At 38.3% G+C, this 12679-nt stretch overlaps 1 protein-coding gene across 5 annotated transcripts in view; it reads right to left on the bottom strand.

The window, feature by feature from the left end:
• Positions 1-12679, bottom strand: part of CHRDL1 (chordin like 1) — a 183275-nt gene that overhangs the window by 45685 nt on the left and 124911 nt on the right. For 3 of the 5 annotated variants that reach the window (XM_036454463.2, XM_036454461.2, XM_036454465.2), the window contains exons 5-6: positions 10315-10460; positions 8734-8827 (exon numbers count right to left, since the gene is read on the bottom strand). In XM_036454463.2, the coding sequence (XP_036310356.1) occupies positions 8734-8827; positions 10315-10460 (240 nt within the window). The remainder of the gene's footprint in view (positions 1-8733; positions 8828-10314; positions 10461-12679) is intronic. The other 2 variants (XM_036454464.2, XM_036454462.2) reach the window with 1 other exon arrangement.

Here is a 12679-nt window from a genome sequence, read left to right as displayed (position 1 = left end):
TGCCTGCCCAGAATGTGGCAGCAATACAATCTCTGAAGAGATGTTTTCTTCTGATAAAGTTTTCCTTAAGGTTCCAGTGACTGTTTGTGCTACATTTTTAGTCCAGATGAGGTTTGCTGAAGTGCCAGCAATGACATGAACCCTGCCAACACTATGCTGACTGCCCTAGCCTCTAAGATGTGTTTAAACAACTGGAGCTGAGATTCAATTTGTGGCTAATATTGCTGTCTGACCCAAGAAGAAAGGCATACATTAGTGTTTGGTGATAGGGCAGAGGGCTGGTTTCAATGGGGCCCTTTATATTAAAGGTTTGCAATTTCAGCATTCAAAAAGTTACTTCTTCTGTAGTATTTTGCCTGCAATTAGGGTGATCAGCATATGGGAGAAGTATGTCTGGATTCACTGCCATATGATGAATATGCGTATAAAAAATATACCTTTGTAAAAACATAATTTCAACAGAAAAAACCCAAGTGCTTCAAAAATTAAAACTTCCAGGGAGATTAAATCACATCATATACAACTGAAAAAGGCAAAGAAATTAAAGGCAGAGAAAAATCATCAATTTTACAAAATGTAGGATTTAGTTTTTATAGGGAAAGATACAAGATACTGCTTTTTTTTGGGCTGGAAAAGAGATGGCAAAGAAAGGATTTAATGGACTGTCAACCACGTGAAAGGGCAATACATAATCATTAATTACTAGCTTTTATCTGTTGATTCTGATAACATGATAAAAGAAATTTAAATTGTGACAAGAGAACTGTTGAGAAAATGGTTAGTTCTAGGATCTGTTACACAAGAAGGACTAGAAATAAAGTTCTGTTTATGGAAATTAAGTAAATGAAAAGGCAAGACTATTGGAATTAAATAAGGTGCAATTCTACTTAACTCCAGGGTATTAAATATAGTAAATATATTTAAATATATAAATTTATATTAAATATAATAAGTACATATTCTTTTCATAGAATAATTATCACTTATTAAGCAATAATGCTAGACCTTTTATTAACAGTCTATGTCATCTCAGTTAATTTTTACAACCTTTCCATGGGTCATAGATATTACAATCTCCATTTGCTTAGCTGAGGACACTAAGGTTCTGAGTGGTAAAGTAGCTAGCCCAAGATAACATCTCTAGTGGGTGGTAGCTCTGCTATGTCAAATCTATGTCTGGCTTCTGAGCTATGTGGTTTGTAGTACATTACCTCTCAGATACAGTAATATGTATTTTTGCAGTTTCCATTCTTTTGTTAATTGTTCTTCAGTTTAAATTTCACATCCTTTTTTTTAAAAAAAATCTCAGCCTAACAACTAGCTGGTTACATAAGCAACCACGTATATACCTCTGCTCAGTATGGACCCTCTTCTCTTTGGAGCAGATTAAAATTAAGTTGAGGCAAGATGGGAAAAAAGAGGTGAGGAGCAAAATACCTAGATTTCCTGGCTGAAATGTAATATTTGTACTGAAGTACAATACACACACACTTTAGAAACAGGTTATAAATATCCAGGGCTTTATTAAAGCATAAACCAAATTAGGCTACAAATAAATCCATATTGACTTGTGAGGGTTGGTACAAAGAACATATTAAAATGGATGAACATATACTGATACTCAGAATAAGGTCATTTCTTTTTAAAAAAATATATTTTACTGATTTTTAACAGAGAGGAAGGGAGAGAGATAGAGAGCTAGAAACATCGATGAGAGAGAAACATCGGCCAGCTGCCTCCTGCATACCCCCTACTGGGGATGTGCCCACAACCAAGGTACATGCCCTTGACCGGAATCGACCCTGGGACCTTTCAGTCCGCAGACCAATGCTCTACCACTGAGCCAAACCGGCTTCGGCAGAATAAGGTCATTTCTTATTAAAAGAAATATTAACTATTGAGTCCTTAAGTGAGATGAGGAGAAAAAAAACAAACACATGGGGATCATAAATAATACCAGGTAATTTCTTATTGAGGATGAACCAATGTACAATCTACCACAGTCAATTCAGAGGAAGAAAATACAATCGTATTTAATAGCATCTAATTCAAACTTTGACTAACTTTCTGACAATATTTCCCAGCTACTGTGCATTCATTCAAAGAGCACCTACTTCATGCCTAGTACAGTGGGAGAAAAGAAATAGATAAACCAGAAATAATTTCTCAGTTAATAAGCTTACATATTGGTAGGGATGATAAGACATGAGCACAAATAATAAAAGCAAAATATGACAAGGAAATAAATGCTGCTGGAGAAGCACATATAAAGTACGAGGTGTCCTAGAGAGAAGGGAGTTTTACTCTTAAATTACTAAACTAGTAATTTCCAGTTATAAAATAAATAAACCATGGGTATATGGAATATAGCAGAGATAATGTAGTCAATCATATTGTAATAATTTTGCACAGTGACTGATAGTTACTAGACTTATCATGGTGATCACATCGTAATTAGATAAATGTTCAATCACTATGTTGTAGACTTGAAAGTAACAACTATAATAAAAAAAAAATTTTTAAAGGTTCATGGAGGAGGTGGTATTTAGGCTTGCCTTTTAAGGATAAGTGGGATTTAGGGATGGAGAAATTAGGGATGGAGCTGGGAAGGCAGAGAAAGGAGAAAGACCTTCCAGCTGGTATTTATCAAAATATAGCCCATTACTTGTGTTAGAATCTGAGGAGGCTGCATTTGAAGTAGGGCTAGAGGAACTGGCAGGATTTTCACAAGCAGGGGTGGAAAGAGGGTTTTCCAGAAAGATAAAGCACTCCTTCTTCCAACCCTTACTGTTGTTACCTAGGTAACCATTTTGTCTTCTTTCCCTCCCAGCTCCTCTTCATAAAATAGCCTCCTCTCATTCACCCCCAAGTTACTTGCCATATGTTTGGAACTAGATGCTCTAACTAGTCAGAGCCTGCCAGTGGTTACTTTTGTATTGGCTTACTCAGACTTCTAATAGTCACAATTTAAATGCAGTAAACCAAAATTCAAACCATTATTTCAGGCCACCCCTAGTCATCTACAAGGTCTTAGGACTGGTTTCTCAAAGCAATGGTCTGTAGACTACCTGCATCAGAATGGACGATGGAGACTCTTAAAATGCATATCTTAGCCTGGCTATAGTGGCTCAGTGGTTGAATTTCAACTTAAAAACTAGGAGGTCAGGGTTCAATTCCTGGTCAGGGGCATTTAGGAGGCAGCTGATCCATGATTCTCTTTTATTACTGATGTTTCTAGCTCTATCTCTCTTTCCTTTCCTCTCTGAAATCAATAAAAATATATTAAAAATACACACCCTAGGACCTCACTCCAAGTCCTCTGAATCAGAATCTCTATAATTATGGTTCAAGGATCTGAATCTCAACAAGTTCTTCAGGTAGTAATGAATCACACTGAGGTTTGAGACATATTGAGGGGCACAGGCAAAAGCCAACATACACATGTACAGAAACTATGTGAGTGGAACCTGAGGTGCATGAATGAAAAAATGTGCGTCTATAAAAGTAAGTTGAGGGTAGAGCTTGGAAGGCCTTCACTTTCAGAGTCAGGGGATTGACATGCATTTTAATGGCAATAGGGAGTTAACTGTTCCTTTCAGTGTCACAGTAGCTTGGTTAAGAACCTAAAATCTAGAGCCAGACTGTCAGGGTTTAATTCTTAGCTTCTTGATTCACTAGCTACACGACCTTGGATAAGTTTTTTTTTTTTCCCTTCCGATTTTGATTTTCCATTATAGTTTACATTCAACATTATTTTATATTTGTTTCCGGTGTACAGCATAGTGGTTAGACAATCACATAGTTTACAAAATGTCCCCTCCCCCCCAATATTTCCAGTATCTTCCTGGCACCACACATAGTAAAAAAAAAAAAAAAAAAAAAAAAGGTGAAGGGATTAATAAGTACAAATTGGTAGCTACAAAATAGTCATGGGAATGTAAAGTACAGCATAGGGAATATAGTCAATAATATTATAATAACTACATACGGGACCTTGGACAAGATTTTAACCTCTTCCTGCTTCAGTTTCATCATCTATAAAGTGTTTCCCAAAGTGTGGTAAGCATACCCCCAGGAATACGGGAAGAGTTTGGTGGGGGTATGCACTGCACCATGCTTAGCTGCACCTAATTCTACGTTCTCATGAGTGAGTACGAGGGATACTCAGCATTATGAAAATTATAGAAAGGGTACACATTTGTCAAAAGTTTGGGAAACACTGATCTATAAAATAGGGATCATGGGATTAAATGAGTTAATATTTGTAAAGTGCTTAGAATTGTGGCTGGAATATAGTTAAATATATGTGGCAGCATAAAGACTTTTGAACAGGGGTGTATCATGGATAAAGCTATCTTCTGGAAAAATTAAGCTGGCAGTAATGTATATTCATTCCCTACCAGAAAATCCAATAATTTTTCCTTCTCAGTGGTTCTCAACCTTGGCTGCACACTGGAATTACCTCTGTCACACCCACCCCCAGGCCTGGACATGAATATATCAATGTAATTCCAATATGTAGATATGATTGAGAACCAATGCTCTAAATATACTTCAAATTTGTCCATTTTTTGGTTACCAAATCCTCTCTATATGCAAGAGAGGATTTGTAGGTCCTCTCTTGAATAAGTCCACTATGCTAGGTCCTCTTCCTGCATTATCTCATTTGGACCTAGCAACTATTTGGAGGTAGGTATTAAATTTATCCTTAACTTAAATATTGTTAGAGAGCTTGAATACATTACCCGTATTTTCCGGCGTATAAGACGACCCGCTAATTTTACAGTTAATACATAGGTTTAGGCCTATATTCGCTGTATAAGACTACCCCCCACTTCAAAGAAAAGACTTACTTTGCCGTCATGATCTGCAGGTAATTTTTGTGCAATTTTGGTCTTTTGTCCCTGATTTTCGGTTGACTTTTTTCATTTCAAAAGTCATCTTATACGCCGGAAAATACGGTACTCATAATCACCTAGGTAGAAAGTAGCAGGGCTGGGATGAGAGCCAAGGTAGCCTGGCTCCAGAAGCTTCATTTGAACCACTACTTTGCGCTGTGCCCTTAGACCAGTGCACACTCCCATATTAGACTCACCTTTTCTCTGGTCTTTCCACTTGCTTTATTGCCTCCCTCAAATCTAATTTGGACACAATAGCTGGTGAGATCTTTAAAGTCATAACAGCATCATGTCATGCCCCTGTGTACAACTTTCCAATGGCTTCCCAATGCACTTAAAAACTGAAATCCAAACTCTTTATGCCCTTGAGTATCCTGGATGGTTTGTTCACTTCTCAAGCCTCATCTTCCAATTTTGACCATAAATACTATATATCAGTGTATATTTCAGCTACACTGATCCTTATATTCCTTGAACACTTTAAGTTCTTCTCTGCCCAAGGGCTCTAAACTTCTTGTTTTTCTTTCTACTTAGAATAATCTACCCACAGTATATTTGTATGGATGGCTCCTTTTCATCTTTCAAGTCTGAGCTTAAAAGTTATCTCAAAAAGACCTTCCCAATCATTCAATCTAAATGCCCTCACCTCTTATTTTCCATATCAGTTCTTTGTTGATTTCCTTCATAGTATCGTTGTCCCTCAGAATCCCTTGAAGATTGCTTCAGGGTCCCCCAATGGCTACCAATATGTGAGAATGCTCAAGTCTCTCATATGAAATGTGTATTTGCATATAACCCATATGTATTAGCTGTACTGGTTAACAATGCCGATTTTGTAGTCAAAGAAAACACGATAATATCAAGAGAAACATCAAAAGTGCTTTATTCAAACTAATGTCCATTGCTAGCTACACATTTCCCTATCTTTCAGATAATTTGTGGATAATGTCCCAATAGAATTTTTCTTGTTTTGAGGCAGACCATTCAGAGACCCAATTTTCTACTTCTTCCTACGTTTTGAAGTGCTGCTCAGAAAGTGCGTGTGCCATAGATCAGAACAAATGGTAATCTGAAGGAGCAAGGTCTGGTGAATATGGTGGGTGGGTTAATACTTCCCAGGAAGATCATTTAACGTGTCTTTAGCTGGTTTTGAAGTGTATGATGGTGTGTCATCATGAAGCAAAATTACTTTGTCATGTCTTCTGGAACATTCTGGTCATTTTACTAATAAGATCAAAGCATGTTTCAAATTGATAGATTATTTGTTGTCCATAGCGATCAGTATTAATGGTTTCACCTGGTTTTAGAAGCTCATAATACACTACACCTTCCTGATTCTGCTAAATGCAGAGCATTGCCTACTTTCTGAAGTGATTTGGTCTTGCAGTTGATGTTGATATTTTACCTGGATCAACCCATGATTTTGTGCATTTGGGATTCTCAAAATACCCCTCCCCCCTTTTTCCCCACCAGTCACAATTCAATGCAAAAAAGACTTTCTTTCGTGCCACTGAAGCAACATTTTACTGATGACTTTTTGGTCTTCCATTTGTCTTTTGTTCAGTTGATGTGGCACCCATTTTCCTTCCTTTAAAATCTTTCCCATTGTTTGTAAACTATCAGAAATTGTTTGCTGAGCAACACTTAATCTTTCTGCAAGTTGTTTTTGAGTTTGACAGGCATCTTCATCCAATAATGCTTGTAATTGTCTTCAAATTGTTTTGCTTGACCTGGACATTCTTTGTCTTTCACATCAAAATCATCCTTTTAAAGCCTTTAAGCCAGCGTTCACATGTATCTTGAGATGGATCATGTTCACCATAAGCTTCCTGAAGTATTCAGCAGCACTTTTCTTCAAAATAAAGTAATGAATTAAAACTTCCTGAAAATGCTCTATTAGTTGCATGAAAATTTTTAAGTGTAAAAATATTTATGTTAACAGCTTCAGGAAATTTGACATACGAAGTTTTGAAGCTTGCTGTTAATACAACAAAATAGCAAACATATCAAATCGCATATATATCAACCAACATATGTGTAACTTCATCTATTGAAAGAAATCCACATTATTAACCAGTACACCTAGTACATATAGGTTACACCAGGGTATGCCTATATACCACCTCAATCTAGTTGATTGAACCTGCAGATGCATACCACATGGATATGGAGAACCAAGTGAAATTAAACTGTTGATATTTAGATACTTGTTTACTTTTTGTATATTATTTGTCTTCTCTGGTAAGATGTAAGTTCCACAAGAGCAAATAACATACCTTTGTTGCTCCATATGCCAAATATGGTTTTATAGGTTGTGCACTTCACAAAGGTGCCACAGCTAAGGTGGTGTATTCACACAAGGGTGCCACAGCTAAGGTGGTGTATTCACAAGGATTTTCTGGCAAATGGCAGCAAAATATCTTAAGGGGATCCCTTTTGTAATTCACATATAGATGCTATAGAGTCTTGGAGGTGCCCTGTGTGTGTACTATATTCAACAATATGTATTCAGCTTCTAGCAAAGTGCTGAGCATAAATATGTTGATTGGATGGAAGAAAAGAAGACAAAATTAGATATTGCCATAGGGAAAATGGGAAAAGGAAGTGATACATAACTGCTAATAGATTTAGTAATTTGAGAAAATGCAATAAAGGGGAAATTAATGGTGGTTATGTTTGCTCTTAGAAGCCTAGGAAAAAAAAGTGGTGTCATTCAATATTAAATAAATGGAAGTCAAAGAAGAAAAAACTGGCTTGAGGAAATTACTATCCCATTTTAGATATAATTTGAGAAAATGATGCTTTACATATTGCTTTTATTGAGTTTGTCACAATATAGCCATAGTATTTTATGAATATACTAGAGGCCCAGTGCACAAAATTCTTGCGGGTGGGGGGTGGTGGAGGTGGGTCCCTCAGCCGGGCCTGCACATTCTTACAATCTGGGATCCCTTGAGGGATGTCTGACTGCTGGTTTAGGCCCTGACCACCCAGGGATCAGGCCTATACCAGCAGGTAGACATCCCTCTCCCAATCTGGGATCTTTGGCTCCTAACCACTTGCTTGCCTGCCTGATTGCCCCTAACTGCTCTGCTTGCCTGCCTGATCACCCCTAACTGCCTGCCTGCCTGATTGCCCCTAACCACTCACCTGCCTGCCTGATCACTCATAACTGCTCTGCCTGTCTGCCTGATTGCCCCTAACCCTTCTACCTGACTGCCTGATCACCCTTAACTGCTCTGCCTGACTTCCTGCCTGATCACTCCTAACTACTATGCCTGACTGCCTGATCTCCCCTAACTGCTATACCTGCATGCCTGCCTGATCTCCCCTAACCACTAGCCTGCCTGCCTGCTCAATGTGCGTCATAACAACCAGTCATTCCACTGTTCAGTCAATTTGCATATTACCCTTTTATTTTATAGGACATAAATTTGCCCTGCACAGTCTTCAAAATGGTCATGTCAATGCTTTGCAAGGCCCATTCTGTCTTTTAAGGCTGTGCATGGAAATAGCCTGTGTTTTACAATACAATAATATGGGAATCCCAAACTAGAAGGGATTAAGGAAAGAGAGAATAAGACATGCACTTTCACACTAGATGATTCCCACCCTGCCTCTCTTGCCACACTCCTGTGGTTTCTGTCAACTGGAGGCCCTTAAAATCAGTGCTTTTATTTTTTTCCCTTTTCTGTAGGAAAACATCCCTACAAACTAAAGCTACAACAGAAAATTCACTTTCCCTAGGACACTGGGCAGATATTTTCCTCTCTTCTAACTCTTTCTACTCATATTGGCAGCACATTGGGTCTTGAGATATGAATGGGATACCTACCTCTGCATACTCGGCAGCAGGAATCTGGAACAGAGATAGGGAATGCACAGCTTAATTTGGGGCAAGTCTTGAGACCACAGTACACATTTCCCTCCTGCCAAGAAGAAATAGAATTAAGGTCACAAGGTGGCTTAAAGAGGTACCGGGGATGATAAGAGGCTCAAAACATGGCATGTTCTTCCCCACTGGTCTCCCACAGACAGTTCTAGGTACTTCCTAAAATTTACTAGGTATTATTTTGTTCTATTTACTATTTTACCACACCAGAGATTAAGACACAGAAGAATTATCAATCCTCATTGTGCATCCTGGTCTAAGACGTCACAAAGTGGTCTGTGGAAGAACTGCCATAGGCCTCCAAATCACCAAATACAGTCTTGTTCCTCTGTCCTCTGTTCATTGTATCCCTTGGTCCTCATCATACCTCAGCTGGATGTTGGAGATTCAGGGAATGTGGATTTGCATAATAGCCACCTTTTGTAACTCTCACTAGTCTCTCTTCCAAACCCAGGATACAAGCTCTCTGGGGTAATACAAAACTATACAAATGTTCTGAATTGACAGCTCAGTCCAGCACAAGGCAAAGGAGAGGATCAAATTTACATGCTGTTATATCTGTTTTTTGCACAATCTCCATTCACTAAAGTTCTATGTTCCAAACATTATTTCTTAAGCCTTGTTCTTAGTTCTTAGAAGCATATAATTCTGGGGCTAGAAAGATTTCTGAAAGGCTAGGAAGGCACGGCCAAATCAAATTATTCCAAACTACTGAGATACTATATTTTTACTAAAAACCCCTATGGATCTGGATCTTTCAAGGCATCTGATATCTGAAGCATACAATCTCAAACTTGAAAATTACTGTAACTCATGTTTGTGAATTATAATCACTCTTGGAAATCCAGCATTAAATTCCCTTTAGAGGGAAAACAGTTGTTTCTACATTTAACTTCATTCCCTAACACTTCAGTTTAAATACTCATTTAACTCCATTTTCTGGTTCTGTTTCATCCTCTGGACTGCACAATTAGATGAAGATATAATCAGTATACTTCATTGCTTAAGTATATACATTCTTTTGACAAGTAATGTCATAGGTTTAATCATGCTTTGTCAAGAGAGTTCTCATTGCAGGGAACCAGGGATGAACTGGTTAATGGAATACTTCAGAGATGAAACTAAGAGACTGCCTATTTTCTTATGAATTTCACTGAATGGCCCTAGATGTTGCCAGTGACTTTTCTACCCATAGTATTTAACCCTACAGCTTCAAATGAAGGCTTTAATTGTGTAACTACTGTGTGTTTTTTTAAAGTACATATCAAGACCATCAATTCATCACTGTCCATTAAGCAGTACCAAAGCTTTAAGACCAGAATATGACTGGGTCTGACCTCTTCAACAGTTATTCAGGGTGGATGAAATCAGGGAGTCTCGATTGACAGGAATGCTATGATTTAAATGAAATTCATCTTCCATTCAAACACCCTACAATGCAAGCTCAAACTAAACGTATTAGTACAGAGGAAGCTTTCTTATTTGGTTAGGGACTAGCAGGAACATTAAGATGCAGGGACTTACTGAACAGCTGCACTGGGTGCACTGATTGGGTTGCCGGTTCTGAAAGAGTCCTTCAGCCATGAACAGCTCACCATGTTGGTAAGTGGTCCCATTGTACTCACATGACTTGCTGGTTACCTTATTGTTCGCTGGGAGTAAGGAGTCTTCTGGGACAGGGTGGAGAAAAAACAAACATACCAAATATTGGCATCATTGCAAAAATTTCATAAATCCCAACAGTAGATGGGGCTGTACCATACTGAGGGAGTTAAAAGATAGTCCTTAATTCAGTGGCTGCTGATGAAAAAATACAGACATGCCTCGCTTTATTGTGCTTCACTTTAATACACTCCATAAGTGTGTTTTTATATATATAAATTGAAGGCATGAGCCTCCACCCACAAAAATATTACAGCTTGCTTTATTGTGATACTTGCTTTATTAAAGTGGGCTGGAACAAATCCCATGGTATCTCTGAGATATGCTTATATTAAAGCAGCCAGACAAGAATAGCAACTGACATGACCATCATCATTTTTTCTCATTTGCTGAGCATTTATTGAACAACTGCTCTCTGTGATAGGAGTTAGAGAGAGACCAGAAGGACGAGGATCTTGCATTGATGGAGCTAATAGATCTATAAAAATAAGGTATTAACTTGCCTAGAAGGAGGGAGTCCTGTCAGAAGAAAAACCTATATATATTGAGTGGCCAGATTATTATGATCTCTGAATCCATAATAATCTGGCCATTCAAAAAAAAAAAAAAAATATATATATATATATATATATATATATATATATTGCATGAATTCATGCATGGGTGGGGTCTGGCCAGCCTGGCTAGGGGGAGGGGACATGGGAGGTTGGCCGGCCTGCCTGCTGGTCAAACTACTGGTCGAGGGGACAATTTGCATATTAGCCTTTTATTATATAGAACATACAATGAGTGGCCAGATTACTATGCATTCAGAGATCATAATAATCTGGCCACTCAGTGTATATAAAAAAGGCTAATATGCTAAATGTCCAACCATCCAACTGGTTGCTATGATGCGCACTGACCACCAGAGGGCAGATGCTCAACTCAGGAGCTGCCGTGATGTGCACAGGCCATTTACAGATAAATGGCACCTCAGACCTGGAACCCACAAAGCAACACTTGGCTTCCCCCAAGGGCCACAGGCCCCGCCACCACCCTGGAGTGACACCCCACCAAATCATAGCCAATGCTGCCAAGACCCCATGGCGTAAAATGCAGCCTGCAGCCCACAGCTCAGCCCAGCCTCAAAATGGTCTCTGTGGTCGCAGGGTAATGACTTTACATAGCAATGCCTGACTTCCTTTCCCTAGCGACGACTAGTCTCCTTGCAGTTATCTTCAGCCCAGGAACATGACTTGCTTTATAGCCAGGTGGAAACATTGACACTTCAACCAAATATCTGTGAAGCATGTTCCTGTGCCTCCTATCATTTGATCCTCACAGAAGTCCTGGAGTAGTATATAGGAGCCTCAGTGGAATCCTGTTTTCTTTTCATTAGCTGGAAAATGGATATTTAGAAAGCTTAAAAACTTGACCAGACTGAAAAGAAGTAAGAAATGGTGGATCTTGAAAATGACTTCAGGTTTTCTCACTGAACAGAATATATTCAAACACTGCTGCAGTTAAATATTTTACCCTTTGTTCTCCCTGTGTGATCTACAATAATAATATACTTTGTGCTGATATCTACTGCTGTGATGCTCACAATTATCTGAAAGAGAAGTTGGGGTGCTTTACTGGGCTGTAAAATGTTTAGCTAAATCAGAAAACGGGTCTAATTAAGCAAGGTTATATATATATATAAAGCTCTTGCTGGCGCTAATCACACACATGTGTTTCCATCTGTCATTGTCCATTGGTTGAAACTTAATAAAGGGCGAATAGCAATATTAAAATATTTCTTCTAATTAATTTCTATTCAATGTGCACAAATTTGTGCACTGGGCCTCTAGTCTATTATAATTACCCTGGTAACTGTATCCTCTCCCATATTTTACTGTATCACTTGGTATATGCTTGAATGCTTATTCTAGCCTCTAGAATCTTTGGTTATTTGTAATTTCTCCACCAAGATTACACCCTCCCTTCCACTCTTTTCCACCTATTGAAGTCCTATCTAATTTTGAAGGCTCAGTAAAAGTTCCTTTTCCTATAGGAAACATTCCCTAATAGCTCCAGCCCCAAACTGGATCTTTCAAGGCATCTGATGTCTGAAGCACACATTTTGGCATTTGAATATAACTATAACTCATATTTGTAAATTACAGTCATATAGCTAACAATTTACAAAGAGATTTCACATACATTATTAGAATAGAGCCTCATAATGACCTTGTCAATCTAA

The sequence above is a fragment of the Pipistrellus kuhlii genome, unplaced genomic scaffold (assembly GCF_014108245.1).
Source record: "Pipistrellus kuhlii isolate mPipKuh1 unplaced genomic scaffold, mPipKuh1.p scaffold_m20_p_29, whole genome shotgun sequence".
In the NCBI taxonomy this organism is placed as follows: Eukaryota; Metazoa; Chordata; class Mammalia; order Chiroptera; family Vespertilionidae; genus Pipistrellus; species Pipistrellus kuhlii.
This window is presented reverse-complemented; position numbering and strand designations above follow the sequence as displayed.